General features: G+C 59.2%; 1 protein-coding gene across 1 annotated transcript in view; it reads right to left on the bottom strand.

Annotated features, from left to right (window-relative positions):
- The window catches only part of ABLIM3 (actin binding LIM protein family member 3), a 29,651-nt gene extending 16,834 nt beyond the window's left edge, over positions 1 to 12,817 (bottom strand). The window contains exons 1-8 of the mRNA XM_009482667.2: positions 12,739 to 12,817; positions 8,249 to 8,318; positions 7,869 to 7,942; positions 7,072 to 7,209; positions 4,394 to 4,577; positions 3,876 to 3,988; positions 1,199 to 1,325; positions 960 to 1,053 (exon numbers count right to left, since the gene is read on the bottom strand). Coding sequence (XP_009480942.2) covers positions 960 to 1,053; positions 1,199 to 1,325; positions 3,876 to 3,988; positions 4,394 to 4,577; positions 7,072 to 7,209; positions 7,869 to 7,942; positions 8,249 to 8,318; positions 12,739 to 12,817 — 879 coding nt within the window. The remainder of the gene's footprint in view (positions 1 to 959; positions 1,054 to 1,198; positions 1,326 to 3,875; positions 3,989 to 4,393; positions 4,578 to 7,071; positions 7,210 to 7,868; positions 7,943 to 8,248; positions 8,319 to 12,738) is intronic.
- Positions 12,818 to 15,483: the final 2,666 nt, after the last annotated feature.

Below are 15,483 nucleotides of genomic sequence, written 5' to 3'. Positions count from 1 at the left end.
CTCCTGGCTCCTGAGTCTTTAGTTTACCCTCAGACCAGATTTTCCTGCTTTTTCTTTTCCCCTGCAAATGTTGGGGTAGAAACAGAAAGCATGACAGGACATCTCACCTCCAGGAGCAGGGACCGCAGGAAGGACTTGCTGCCTGCCTGCCTGATGAGAAAGACCAGCCCTGATGGACCTCTGTGTCCCTCCCCAACAGCAAACCCCACTCCCCCCACCTTTGCTGGCTATGCAGCTCCATCATTGCCCAAAACATCCCTCCACGTCCACCTGCATCCATGCCTTGCTGTGGGATCCCTGTGTGACCTCTGCATCCCCCAATGGCTCTGCCAGAGGAGCTCCTGCTGGCCAGCAAGGTAATGAGCAAAGCCCCCTCTGGATTTGGCCCAGGGCAGGGGACCCCCTGCTCCAGTGGCTGTCCTGCAAAGGGGTGTGCTGTGGGGACAGCTGCCTACTGGCGGGGTGCTGCAGCCCCTCGCCCAGGCTCCGCAGCAGGCAGCTGTGCTGGATGTGTTTCCAAGGCAACAGGCAGGCTGCCTGCACAGGGATGCGCTCAGAAGTTGGGCTGAGGTGAGCACAGTGGGGACACTCCAGAGATGGGCATGGTAGCAGCCAGTTAAGGCTAGTGTCCCCACATCTTGGGCTCCGGACGCATCCCAGCACACCCAGGCCACCGCGTGCTCTGGCTGCTTTCTGGAGCTCCAGTACCCAAGCCACCACTCCGAAGGTTTGCAGTGTGGCGTTGCTCCTTCCTCCACTTCCACCCTCCAGAGAAGGTGGTCAGACTGTGTCCACACACCTGCCGCAGGAAGAGCCATGGCCCCAAGAGACCAAGGGTAGCATGACAAGGGTGTAGGATGATGAAACTCCCACGCCTCCCCAAGGCACGCACCTCGGGGCAGGACGCACGTGGTCCCTATTACAGACCAGGATGGGGTGGCCATGGCCCCAGGACTCACCTCCAGGACCCTGCCGCTGATGTACCGGTCACAGGTCTCGCACTTGATGCCAAACTGAGCATGGTAGTCGGACTCACAGTATGGGACGCCATCCCTTTGGGAAAGGGAGGAGAAGGGGGTGAGCAGCGGGGTGAGCCAGGCTGGGCACCCCCTCGCTGCAGCCCCAGCCCCAGCCCTGGGGGGTGCAGCCCAGCAATGGCCAGCACGGCCAAGCCTGCCACCAGCACAGTGGCACTCACTTGCTGATGTACTCGCCGGTGAGGATGATCCCACACGTTTGGCACTTGAAGCAGCTGACGTGCCACTGCTTCTCCAGGGCCAGAAGGGACTGGCCTTGCTTGATCTCCTCCTTGCAGCCTGCGCAGTCTGGGGGGACAGAAGATGGGGAAAGCGCATAGGAGTCCCACAGCTCCCTGGTAGGGGGCTCAGCAGCGCGGCAGGAACATGCACATCGGCTGGCCCATGCCGAGGCACCCTGGCTGTTTAACCTGGTGCACCCTTCGCACTCAGAGGAAGCCCCGTGCCAGAGGACCTCCTTCTCTAGGGGCAGCTGCTGTTATAAAAACCCTGCTCCTGAGACCACTCCAGGGGCAGACCCTTGGGGATCATTTCTTTATGGGGAATCATTTCTTTACAGGAACATACCAGCTCTACTTGTTCCTAGCACAGGAGCCAAGAGGAAAGCCTCTTGCTGGAGCTGGGACCTCTGAGGCACCACTGGCACCCAGCAACCCTGGCCAAGTACCCATGGCAGCACAGAGCCGTGTCTCCCTCCTGGGCGGCAAGCTCGAGCCAGGGCGAGTGCGTGGGCTGCTGGGCCGTGCTGCCTTGGCAGGTCCCTGGGGTCTCCCCTCAGGGGCAGGAGCGGTGAAGTGTCCGGCAGCGAGCGCAGCAGAGGAAGGGCTGTGCTCTCCGGCAGCCGCGTCCGGCCCCACTGCAGTGTTTACAAGACTCCCTTCCTTCCCTGCTTCCCCTGGCTCTTGTCAAGGCTGGGAGCAGGAAGCACATGGGCCTCGGACCCCTGACCTTGACTCCTCCTTGTCCTCTTCTCCCCCCTGGGCAGCAGGTTTGCCCGGACAGGGTTTCTCCTTAACTCCCTCCCTGCCGCAGCACCGCACGGGCAGCCCGAGCAGTCAGGCTTTCCCACTGAGCCCATCCCCAGGCAGCTCTGCACCAAGTCCCTGCCCGCTGGGCAAAGCTAAGGGCGGGTGGATTTTTGACCCCTGTCAAAAAGCAGGCTGGTCAGCTCAGCCAAGCCAGGATCCATTCCCTCTTGCACACAAGCGCTGCTGGATTTTTTGTTGCTGGCAGGGCTGGGGCTGCAGGGAGAGGCTCAGCATCCTTCTAGGGATGTCCTCCCTCCAGACTGCACCAGTGTGAGCTCCAGCAGGCAAACCTCCTCTGCCACCCTGTCTGGGTGGCACTGCCAGGGCACCTGGGCTGCAAGGCGCACGTGCAGGCAGCAGGCTTCATCTGGCTGCTGCCTGCAGCTGCCTATGAATAAGGCATGGTGCCCTCAGGTAACCCCGCTCTGCAGGCCAGGGAGGAGCGCTGGCGGGAAGAGGATGGGAAGGGAGAGGAAGGCAGGCGAGAGGCAGGGCGTGCGGCTGCCCTTCCCCTGCCCGCTGCCCCGGCCCTGCTATGGGAGACAGTGGGGTGCTGTGGGCTGGCCACAGCCTGCCTCTGGGCAGCTCAGGGTGCTGCTGGAGGAAGATGGGGGAAGCCCTGTCCTCTGGCTGGGGCTCACTCAAACCCCGCCACGTCCCCTAACTGCACCAAGGCCATGGTGAGAGCTGGGGGGAGGCAGCTTGGGGGAGCTCCCAGGGACCCATCAGGACCAACTCATAACTCAATCCAAGCCACCACCAGTGCCACCACAGCAACGGGCTGACAAGGACCATGGGTGACACCACAGTCCTGGGTCCGGCCCTGGCTGCAGGGCTCAGCTCCAGGCACTGATGCTCCAAGGTCTGCCCAGCTGCAGCAGCAAGGGCCCCCACCTGGCCTCCCCGTGGCTCAGCCTGCTGATGTGGCAGGGTCTGGGCACCATGGTGTGACACAGGTCCCAGCTCTCCCTGCCTTCTGCCACCTGTCCATGCACTGCACTGAGACAGCTCCCCTGGGACTTGACAGCAGCAAACACGGGGCATATGGGAGACAGGGAAGCATGGACATTAATGCTGCAGTCCCCTTGCTCTGGACATGGGCTGAAGCATGCCCTGCATGCAGCAGCTCCACGCCACAGGGATGCTCTACCAACCCCCAAGCGCAGCACCCATGGGATGCTCCGCAGCAGCCCGGGGCAGAGCGCCAGCAGCAAGGAAAGACTGGGGGGGCAAAGCCCCATGACAGGGGAATGGCATGAAGAGAGGGTATCCCAAGGAACAACCTGAGGTCAAAACTGTGGCCAAATCCACCCAAAAGAGCCTGTCCATTGCTCTTTATGAGTTTTAGCTTAGTTTCATCAGCGTGAGGGAGTGAGCATAAGAAGCCCTTTCAGTGCTTGTAGAGGCAGCGAGTAACGCCACTGTGAAAGCTGGGCGAACAGTCCTGGTGCTGGCATTCGGACAAAGACATTGCTGCAGCTGGACACAAAGCAACATCTGGGCCCCGCCTCAGAGCAAACCCAGCTCCAAAACCTTCCCACTGCCCCAGACATCACCCACCAGCGTGGCGGCATCTGCCCAGGTCACAAACAGGCCAAGGGAGTTTCCGAAACCAGTGGTGACCTGCAGTCCCAGGTGGAGCCATGGGACTACCCTGCTCCTCCTCCAAAAACTCCACGAATGCCCGTGGCTCCGTGCAGTGCTGCATGCTGGCCCCAAAGGCCATCCTGTCACCTCCCTGAGCACTGGTCCAGGGGCAGGTGGTCCCTCTCCTTGCAGCCATCACATAACACAAGAGCAGTCAACTTACGGCTGGGCCCATGGATCTTGATGGGTTTGGTGCTGATGAGAGAATGGGAGCAGTTTTGGCAGACACAGTCCTTCCCACTGAATGTGACCTTGTCTCCGATAGGGAATGGCTTCCTGTGACCAAAGAAAAGGTGGGGAGACATGAGCAGCTCGCTCCTCTCCACACAGTGTTTGGGGCTGCCTGTGAGCTCCTTCCCCAGGAGCCAGCAAGACCCATGGTGCTGGGGAGCAGAGGGGCTCCAGGTAACAGCTACAAGGGAGTGTGCAATGCATGGTGGGGCAGGAGGACCAATGCAGGTGTTAAGGCAGGTCTCCAGGCTGCAAAGGGAAGGGTCGGAGCCATTTCATTGCTTCCCAAGGGTTTCCACTAAGAAAACGCAGAGGAGGCTCCTGCTGAGGTGCTGAGCAGGGAATAAGGGGCTGTGGGCTAACAAACACCCCTCTCCCTGGTGCATGGCCAAGGGCTGCATGGGGCTTCTGCAGGGGTGTTGCGTGCTCTCAGAAACGTCTTCAGCTCACCTGCAGGTGCTGCAGACAAAGCACTTGGGGTGGTAGGTCCTCCCCAGGGCGGAGATGACCTCTCCGGTGATGAAGTCCCCGCAGCTGTCACAGCGAGTCCCGTAGAGCTGCTGGTAGTCGTGGGTGCAGATGTACTCCTGGTTCTTAAAGAAGAAGCCCGACTGGGCCAGGTCGCAGCCGCACACTGCGGGGGGAGGACACGCACCGGTCAAGGGGCCAGCAGGTAGGTGGCCCCCGGGCGCCGGGCGTGATCTCTGAGCCCACCTCTGCTGCACCTCAAGAGGGTTTCCCTTCCCACCAGCCGTACTGGGGCCTTCCCCCAGCACCACAAGATGTCAGTGTTGGGCTGTGGTGGGGTGCAGGATGGTGCTGCCCAAGCAGCCAGGGCTGGGCACTCCCGGAGGAAACCCCAGTGCAGGGACGGGAACCCCTGCAGCCCCAACCCGCCTTGCACAAACAGCCCAGGAGGGTCCGTGACATCCCCTCCTGGACCCACGGCACCTGGATGGGGCTCAGCCCCTCCATTTGACACTCACAGGGTGTTGGGAAGCCAAGAACAAGACTGCAAAGAGTTGGGCACACCCTAGGGACAGTTGGGGAGAGGTCTTCACATCCTGGGGCTTGGCCTTCTCCATGATGAGCCATCTCCACTCCCTGGCCTGGACATGAAGCTGTGCCCTAATGGGAACAGGTCCTGGGACACACTGGGGTTGGTGCTCTCACTGCTTGTTTTTCCATAGGTGTCCAGCCCAACCTCGCTTCCGTCCCTGCTGTGGGAACCGTGGGTGGTGCACAGCCTGTCAGAGTAATCCAAGGAGACGTGGCAAGCCCTTGCCCTTAGTGTCATTTCCCTCCTACGTCACCTCCACCCACAGAGAGACCTCGAGAGTATCAGACCCTGGAAGGCACCTCAGGAACGGCACAGGGACCAGGTCCTGGGGCCTTCGCACGACGCCCATCACCTGTCCTGCAAGGTGACAGGGTAGAAGGGGAAACTACAGAGAAACTGAGCATCTACGGGCACAGCCCATCTTGGTATCTGCTTTACCCTTCACCCCCAAGCACCCCTCTGTCCTGTCCTCACACACCTCACTTGCACTTGTGGGCCAGCCCGCAGAGCAGCCACCCTCCCAAGGGCACAGCTGGACCCGCTGGCTGCAGCGCCTGCAGGGGCAGAGATGCAGCTCCTCTCCCGCAGAGCATCTCCTGCGAAGCTGCCCCCTGGAGCTGTGGGCAGGCAGCTGGGGTATAGGGCCAGCACCCGCTGCTCTCTGAAACATCCTGCCAGCATTTCCTCATCAGTGACGAGGGACAGGCCACCAGCTCCTGGACAGTATCAAGAAGCAGAAGCAAGAAAAACCGAGGCAGGTCTGGGCCCCGTTTGGTGTGTGACCCGGAGCACATCCCCAGGGGCTGCACCAGCTGTGCCAGGCTCCCGGGGACAAGTCGGGATGGGAGCTGGCAGCAGCCAGCCTGAAGTGGCAGGGGACAAGAGCTGCGAGGGAAGGTGAGACAGGAGGATTTCCTCTCATTATTTATTCCCTTTCACTTGGAAATCAGGCAGCGAGCACTGCCAAGCTCTCCCTGCCGGCTCCTGGCCCCTTTGAAGCCAGCGGCTGTCTGAGCTCTTTGTCTGGATGCGCAGCTCCCACTCGCTCCTGTACACGTGGAGCCGGGAAGGTGCTCGGCACAGTGCCCTGAACTTGCAGGTCAGCCCTGAGGTAAACCCGGGGCCCACACCCCCTCCCAGAGATCCGGGGCTGCCCATGTCATGGGGGACAGGGCTACAGCAGGGGTGGTGACAGCCCAGGGGAAGAGTCCCCTCCAGCCAAACCCTCTGTCCCCAGGGGAGGAGCAGCAAAGCACGGCCAAGGGGACAGGGATTTATGTCCTGCTTAGCACAAGGTGCTGGGAGCTTGGAAGACCAGAGACCTTTAAAAAGCTGTGGTAATGGGATGCTTTACAACCTACAGAAGTGGCCACTGCCCTGGTTCAGAGCAGCTGCTTTAATAAATGCATTCAGGAGCCCTTCAGTGTCAGCTCTGGGCTGTTAGCTTTTACAGCTCCACAGCTCTCCTCTTGTGTTCAGGGAGGATTCAAGCAACCTCTCTCCTCTATTTCTGCCAGACCCCGGGGGCTGCCGAGCCCCAGCTGCAGCACACGGCGTCCCACGGCACCTCGGTTGCATCCCACGTGTGGGTGGCAGCTATCTGTCACCCACCCCCAGCCCCATCAGGAGCTGCTCCGGGCATCTCCCCCACCCTGCTGCCTCTCCACCAGGCTGCCTCCTCCTCCTCCTCCTGATTTGGGGGCAGGCAGGTGGCTCAAGGTGGCCCCCCCATACATGGGCCATGGGTATGTTTGTGACTGGTGCAGTGCGAGCTATTGGCATTCGGGCAGCTCGAGGGTAGTGACGGTGCCCAGGTCTCAGCCACCCCTGTTCACAGCCCACCAGCTCTGGCATCATGCAGGGGCATTGCCTGCACCGTGCCAGCCCTGTGCCATTACCTCCCCGCCTGCACCACGCCACAACCACCCCTGCGGGAAGCTGCCACCCCCAGGTGTGTGACCACATCTCAGTGGGCCAGGTAGGTCTGTCCCCAGCCTTTTGCTTTCCAGACTGCACCGAGGGCTGTGGGGCAACCTGGTCACCAGCTCTTCAGGCAGCACTGTCCTACCTTGGCAGGTGAAGCAGCGGATGTGGAAGTGATTGCTCTGGACACGCACCACCTCTCCCTTGCAGGTGTCCCCGCAGCGGTAGCACTGGATGACGGTGGAGCTGCTCCCAGGGGTGTAGGGGTTTTGCTGATAGGGAACTGCTGGCAGAAAGGAGGGAGGGAAAAGTGAGACGGGAAGGGTCCGTTAGAATTCAGGACACAGCTGGGCGTCACGGCACTCACCTCAGCCCAGCGGCTGCAGAAGAGCCCTCCGGTGGCTGTGACACAGCAGCCGGACATCAGGTCATCACTAAGGGCAAACAACAACCGAGACCGTGCTGGTGCCCAGTGACTCTGAGCTGGGTGCATCTCCCTTTCTGGATTTGGGGTTTCCCTGTCCCTACAAAAGAGCCACTACCCATGCTTGGCTCACAGGTCTGCAGTCCTAAGGGCTGTGCATTGCAAGTGCCTGGGCACTGCTCTCTGTCCCTGCATGGACAACCAGGTCACCTTCACCATCTCCCCAAAGCCATGCAGAGCCCCCTGGATGCTCTCCTATCTCCTAAGCAGGTGCAAAGGGACAACGCAGGGACTAGTTACCGACTGGCTCTACTCCGCTCAGCCCTCGGGCAGTCCTGGCTTGCTGCTGACCCGCTCAGAAACACGCCAGCGAGCACTGATTTGGCAGCAGCATGGGAAGGAACTATTGTTTTTTGGAGCTTCCACTTGTTTGATTAGGAACTGGATGAAGAAGTCATTTTTCAAGGAGCTTTCAAACATCACAGCAATTGAGTGTTTGGCCTTGGTGGGACTCTCACCTCCTCGACGAGGAGCAGCATCCCAGCCCCGCTGCTCCTTCCGGATCAGCACCACGGCGCGTGGAGGCTCTGTGCTGAGCCAGGGGCCACAGGGGAGGGGAGGGCAACACGCCTCCCCCAGAGCTGTGGGCAAGAGCCAACCTTCTCCTGCTGCAGATGGTCCTGGGACTCAGCTCTGCTCCTCATCCCCCTCCAGCAGCTCTGCAGACTACCACAAAGGGCTGATGCTCTGCAGCCTCGCCCCACACTCCAGGGGAGGAATCATACAGAGCAGGGGGTCTTTCTGCTGTCTCAGCACAATCCCCAAACACACACAGAAAACATTTTAAAGAGCAGCTCCTGCTTTCCCTGCCCCACCTGCAAGCGCATGGGCTGCTCACAGGAGCTCCAGGCTGGCTGAGACCATGCTAACTGCTACAGACAGGTGCCAAGCAGCAAAGGACTTGTTTGCTGTAAGATTTCAGAGAGGGAGTTGCAATTTAGGCAACTCAAGCAGCAAAGGGCAGGATTTCAATGGACCAGAGACTTTCTGACCCAGTGCTGAACTACATTCCCAGGAACAAGAGAAGCAGCTGATTGAAACCTGGTATGCGAACTCCCTCCAGAGCAGGGAGGAAGGGACACAGGACAGAGATCACTCATCAGAGAGTCTCCTCATTCACCACGGGGCAGATCATGTGACAGGGAATAGAAACAGCCCATTATTGCCTTCAAAAGCAAAGAAAGAAAAGTCAAAATGACATTAACACTGTCTCACAGTAAAATGCCGCCACATACGCCAAGTGTCCAGAGACACGCTCTGTGGAGGTGCAGCACTGCTCACCACTGGGAAGACGGGCTGACCCTCCCTCACCGCTGCTCCATCCCTTGGGGCTGTGGAGCTGCTGGGGACTGGCTGCCTTGCCAAGTCTGACCTGAGGGCTGCAAGGAAAGCCGAGGTGTTTTCCTATGAGTGTCCCCCAGCAAAGCTCAGGCTCCAGCCTTGATGTGAACTTCCAAGAGTTGCTGGGACTTCCCTCCTGCTCGTGCTCTTGCAGGCCAAGAGCTCTCAGAGGCCAACAGAGGTACTAAAGGGCACCAAAGGGTACTGCAGTGCCTGCAGAGGAGCTGTACAACGGGAGTCAGGCCTGGAGCTCAGACCAGCAGAGACACTAACTAGTCTAGATCTCAATCACTTTGAGGTCCCAAATACAAAGAAGGACACCTGTAAAGGGAGCAGGGCACCCCCACCCATGCTCCTCCAGGCATGTTTTGCAGGGAGGCACAAGCCCTGGAAAGAGGGGTCCAGGACCTCCTGCGGCAGCTGCTGCTGGTGGGCGCCCATGAACTCTGCAGCAGCCCGGGGGAACCCAGGCCTGACCCCAACAGCATCTCCCAAGGCTGCAATAAATGGGGGATCTCTTCTGTAGGGGTCTCCAGCAGAGCAAGGGTTACAGCACTGAAACTTCCTCCCACACACCCAGTGCTCGCACCCTTGCGGAGAATGAAGCAGAAGCCAAGCCCTGGGACGCAGCCACGGCAATCCACAAAGCTTGGAGAGAAAAGCGGGAGGGAGGTGGGGTGAGAGGCTGGAAATTAATCAACACTTAAACAAACATTAATAATAAAAAAAAGGGAAGAAAAAAAATAATCAATGTCAAAAAATGCAGGCATCACTTATTTCAGGCTTCTGGTCTCTAGGGGAAACTTCTTGGTGTCCATAGCAACACATTGCCAAGCCCCTGCACTGGCAAGTCTGATGGGAGGGAAGGCAGAGGAAAAGAAGTCAAGGATGGAGGAGATGCTTATAGCTGTATTACACTGCTGGCAGAGATGAAACTGATACAGTCACTCCTATTTGTACCCACGGAGATGTGTCAGGACCCGGCTTAGGGCACCGCCACCCTCCTGCCTGCTGGCTTTGTTCAGCACTAAGCCAAAAGCTCCCCAATTCGCGATTAACCTCCGGCCCATGCTGGAATTTTGCTCTAGGAACATTAATGCATTGTTTTGCTGGGACTCTGCTTGTTTTTGAGCAGGCAGCTGCCCGCCTCGTGGCCTTGCGCAGGAAGTATTACACATCACAACACCCCTGAGCAGGGGACAGCTGAGCAGGGCAAAGCTCATTACACCAAAATAATCCAGTAATAATATAAGTAGCATTAGTGGCCTCGCAGGCCAAGACACAGCAATTGGAGTGAGGGGGTGGGAGCTGCCCAAGAAATGCCTTAATCTCACCCCAGTTTGCTCCCGCTTTTGCTGGTAGAGCGGGAAATTAAGCTGGCTTCGCTCAGCGATTAATGCATTTGTGCTCCACAAAAGGCTGCCCAGGGCCGGGCTCCTGCAGGGTTGCCCCCATGTTCCGGCCAGCGCCTGATCTGCAGAGTCCGAGGAGCTGCTGCAGCCACAGCCAGGCAGCGAGCTGCCACACAGGGTTGCCTGGGCACACAACAGATTTCCCACTGATCCAGATTAAGGTGGCACCTCTGGTCAGGGATCGGTGCTCTGCACAGTCTTAGGGACAGACAGTGGCAGCCATATGTGAGCAAGGGAGCTTGCAACCTGGTGGGTGGAGGGGGAGATGGTGCCCCCAAACAACACCTAAGGATGTGTAGAGGAGCTTTGACCCCCGGGAGGACAGAAGGACCTTACCCAAGAGATCCTCCAAGCCATGCTGCAGTGAGCACCTGCAGGTTCCTGCTGTGCATCCCCAGGCAATCCCTCTCCTTCCTTCCCAGAGCACCCACCTGCCACTTCAGGAGGGTCAACAACCTTGTTTGCCTTCCTGTCCTCTTCCTGCACAGCATCCCAGCTGAGGAGCAGCAGGACAGGGGAGCGCTGAACTGTTACACTGCCTCTGAAATGCTTTAAGCCCTTTAGGAGGGGTGCGCTGATGGGAAATGATCCCTGTCTACCTTGGAGGGATGGCAGCTCAACACCAACGCAGGTAACAGGGCACAGCCCCCCAGGGCAGGCTCAGGGCTGAAAGGCTGACACAAAGCAAGCTCCACCAGCTGCTTGGGACCCTCACCCAGGCAGCCCCATGTACCACAGCCACATAACCCAGAACAAAGTTTCCAGGAGCACAAGCTGCAAGGAACAGACCACCCAGGGCAGTTATAAAGATCCATCCATCCATCATCCCTTACTGGGATCAGACCAGGTCCTTCTGGTTTCCCACCTATCTCCCTCTACCAGCCCACTAGCCCTCCAGGAAGGTCAATTAGGTAGAAACTGCTGCAGATGGGGTTTGCATCATTAGCAACAGGTAATTGGAAGCTCCCACCCAGCTCAGAAAGCCTGCCCTGACACTGTGTTTGCTATCAGCATGTTTATGAGACAGCATCTCCACAGGCGGATGGGGAGGCCTGATTTAATTAATTACCAGTAATTAATATTTGCACAATGCACAGAGAGCCACAGGTGAAGGGGACTGTGGAAAAGCAAAGCATTTACCCTTTAATTAATAACGAGAGGCGGTGCCACCATGGGAAGCTGAGGTGGGTGGGTGCCAGGGGGTGGGAGGGGTGTTGCTGGGGCTGAGCGCTGGCATGTGCAGTGAGGTGTGAGCAAGAGGGTGCTGGCTGTGTGCAGGGGAGATGTCCCCACTGGGTGCTGTGGGTGTCAGCATGGGGTCCAGCTCCAGGCGGTGCTGGGGGTGTGCCTTGGTGAGACCTGAGCTGGAGTGGATGCTGGTGGGCGAGGGGAAGCAGCAGTGGTGTGTCAGCGAAGATGATGCTGTCAGGAGTCCTCACACCTCCATGGGGCTGAGGCCCCTTCCAGCAGCCACTGCCTCCCACTCCTCCCTGCTGCCTCGCAGTGAGCGATTCACACCGCAACCATCCTCTGCACGCTCCCTGTGCTAATGAGGGCTGTAAATCACCTTCTCTCAAAAACTCACTGCGGGTGGTGGGACCAGCAGGGCATGGGGGGCTCACAGGATGCAGCTCCCCCGGGGAGGGCGGGGGGAACTGGGCACTCCTGCTGAGCCCCCGAACCCCGAGGTGGGCTCAGGTGGCAGACCCCGTGCCCTCACGTCCCTAGGGAAGGGCCGATGCCACGGCACTGGACGAAGGCAAGGAGGGGGCTGGGAACACAGCGGGGGCTGGAGCGGCTCAGGAAGAGGAAGCCCGGCCCCGCCAGCACGCCAGCCCTAGAGGCGTCGAGGCCAAGGGGAGGCAATGACTGGCCAGAAAGGAATTTTGCTGGAAGCGCTGGAGGCTGCGGGATAGGCTGGGGTGAAGCACTGACAATAGGACACAATGTCCTGGGCTGGGGGCAGAGAGCGAGGGGGTGCAGAAGAAATCCTCACTGGGATGCGGGGAGAAAGAGATGGCGCTCTGGGAGCCTGCACCCCGAATCCTCTTGCCACAGCAGGGATGCAGGGTGAGCTGGCCGGCTCTGAGCCCCGCAGGAGGCGAGGGGGAGGATTTCCCCTCCAGGCGGGAGCTGTGCTGTGTCCCAAGGGTGGCCGGGGAGGAAGGGTGGGAGCTCCAGTGGCCGCGGTATATGGGTTTCTCGTCAGCAGCGGGGCTGAGGGCTCCTGCCTGCCATCCCGCAGCGGCCAAAGAGCTCGTCCATGGCTGTAAAAGTGCCTTTGGGGAGGAAGGGAAAGACGGGCTCGGAGCCAAATGATGCTGGTGCCGCAGGCAGCATGGGGAGAGCTGCGGCCGGCCATCCTGCAAAGGCTGCCTCCGACCCCGGGGCGCAGGAATGAGCTGCTCTGGCCACCACGGCTGCTTGCCCCCTCCAGCTCCCTGCCAAGAAGGTGACGGTGGAGAAAGGTGCTGGGGGCTGTTGGCAGCAGACAGCTGGGTAGGGAGCACAATGTGGGCATGTGCACCCTGCCGTGCCGGTGCTGGTGGCCCAGCTGAAAGATCAGCTGAATTACCTCTGAAATAGAGGAAGGGGCCAGCAGTTGGGGTGCTCAGCTCCAGTGGCAAATCTGACACCTGCCGTGACATCTGCATGGCTATCTCAGTGCTCAGGCAGCCGGCCACTGCTTTCCATCGAGCTTCTGCAGCCAAAAGTAATTTTGACCAAGAAAATTATATATTTACCTTTGGTCAAAGTATTTTCTCTTCTGATATTTCCTCTAAGCAAAATCCAGAAGTGTCGCATGATTCCTTACTTAATATTTAGGTTTTTAGGCTGGGACAGGCCAGGTGCTCCCAATAAAGGAATGGGTTGAAGACAGGTACCACAGATCTGCTGTGGGATAGTTTGAACCTGGAGCAGCTCTGGCTGCTTCTCCCAATATCTGCCTTGCATACATTGCTGTCCCCACGCGTGCAGCGCAGGAGTGGGCTGTGATGGGCGCTGGCAGGGAAGGTGGGCAGGGAGTGGGGCAGCGTAGGGAGCGTGGGCTGGGAGCAACAGGGACCACTTGCCTTACGCAAACCAGGCACTGAGGTATTTCCAAACCATCGGAAAACAGTCCTGTTAGTCAGCACAGAGCATCGTGCAGGCAGATTATGAACCCCAGCCAAGTCCACTCCAGCCTCTCCTCTCCCAGCTCGCAGGCAGAGCCATCTGCGGCTTACGGCTAAAAACCCTCCACTGTGTCACAGCTCCTAATCTAGCCCTAGGCTTCCCTAATTAGATCACGACCAATTATTGCTTCCACCTGCCTCACGCTGTCCCCTTGCCCCCACGAGCATCACTCCCACACCGCATCACCTCCCTCGGCGTGACACAGGACATAAACAAGACGTGGGTGTCACAAGGACGGCAGCCAGCGGAGCTGCGGTGGCAGATGCCAGCACAGGCGAGGGCATGTGTGTGCCCGCAGCAGGATGGGGCTGGGACGGGGACGCTGGGCCAGCACCAGCATTGCACAGGGGAGGGAGTCCTCTTTAGCTGGATATCATGGGGAGGACCTGAATGAGCATGGCTCATCACAGAGGATAACGGCAGCTCAATCCTTCCCAGCTAAGCTCTGTGCAAGTCCTTTCTTCCCAGAGGTAGGTCAAGGATGCAGGGTAGGGGTGCCAGTCCCATGCTCCCACCCTGCAGCACCCTTGCTGCTCCCCATCCACTGTGTGCCACCACCTGGCCCGCCTGTGCTTCCCCCCGCCCGCTGCCTCTCCTGGGAGGGCTGGCAGCTGGGCAAAACCACTGCAACAGGCTCCTAATGAGCTCAAATGCATGCTCTGGCCCCGCTCCAGACCCTGACCGGGGCGTTCGCTGCAGATTTGAACCTCGGGATGCTCAAAGGCTCACGTCCTGCCTTGGCAGGACAGCAGGCGGGAAGGATGGGGGCCAGGGGTGTGGGCACAGCCCAGAGAACCAGCAGCACCCTGCTTTGCACCACATGGGCGATGCTGCCCATGCAGAGGGGTGCAGCAGGCAGAACCAGCCTCTCTCGCTCTGCTCCCCAGGCTCCCAGCACTGTGCTGGGAAGCAAAGCAGCCAGTGCTGGGGGCGTTCCCCAGTGCTGAGGGGGGTTCCTCAAAGCTCATGTCAAGCTAGAGCTGGGAGGAGGCAGCAAACTGTTGCTGTCACACAGACTCGAGTAGTGGCAGCCGCTGTGGCTGGCCAAGTGACATGGGAAGGTGCCCAAATGGGTGCTAAAGACTCGTGCTAACAGCAAAGGCATGGCAGGACCAGGTGCTGGGGTGGGAGCTGGTCTGTGGGGACTGCTGACTGCTGGACTGCTACCACTCCCGAAAGAGAGAGGAGGGAGGTCAAAAACACAGTTGGAGGAGACAAAGGAGAAGGGGAAAAGAGGGAAGAAGAGAAGGAGAAAAAGAAAGAGGATAGAAGAAAAAAGCAACAAAAGATGGAGCGGTGAATAGCGAGGGCCCTGCCCGCACAGCAGAGTTAATTTCTGGCTGCGTTCATGGAAATTATTCTCCAAACGTGAGTGCTGAGGAAGCGGCCGCTTGTCTCCCTGCACTGACCCGGCTGCCGGCAGCTGCCCATGCCTGCCTGCAGGATGTTTACTTCCCCAGCATGGGCAGCCCAGGCAGGGCCTTAACGTGGTGGGGAAGCCCAAAGACCCCACTGCTGCTGCTGGCTGAGGCTGCAACAAGTTTTACTTCCTTCCCTGCAGAAACCTGCAACCCCCTGGGGAGCCCCCCTGCCGCCACCCAGCCCCACTGCCAGCTGGGCTGTGGGGTGTGCTGGGTGAGGGGCCCCAGGATGTCCCTGGTTTGCTGAAAGCATCGACTGCTGCCATTGTGATTTTTCCAGATTCTCAAGAAAATGAGGAAAAAGTTGCTCTTCTAGTTCTTGCAGCTGCAGGGAAATTTGAAGACCTCAGAGCAGAGCAGCATGACAACAGAAAGCCTTGTGCAGTGCTCGTGAGCTTCCCCAGCCTGATGGCTATTCCCTGGGCTGCCAGGAGCTGCTGAGCCAGGGAGCACGCTGTCCCAACAGCCCCCGGCCAGCCAGCCCAGCAGCAGCCAGGGAGCACCACAGGGAACACGCCTGCGCTGGCTGCGTGGCACCCTCGCTTGCAGGATCGCAGCAACGCAGTCGCACCTGGAGCACCACTCATGCAAGTGTCATCGTCTGGGGAAAGAGATCCTTTCCTCACTCACAAGGCAATGGAAGGAGGACAAGCACGGCACCCTGCCGCAGCCTGAACACTATTCCCAGCCCCATGCTGATCTGTGCCATGGGGTGGGTGCCC

Source organism: Pelecanus crispus, chromosome 8 (assembly GCF_030463565.1).
Source record: "Pelecanus crispus isolate bPelCri1 chromosome 8, bPelCri1.pri, whole genome shotgun sequence".
Classification (NCBI taxonomy): domain Eukaryota; kingdom Metazoa; phylum Chordata; class Aves; order Pelecaniformes; family Pelecanidae; genus Pelecanus; species Pelecanus crispus.
This window is presented reverse-complemented; position numbering and strand designations above follow the sequence as displayed.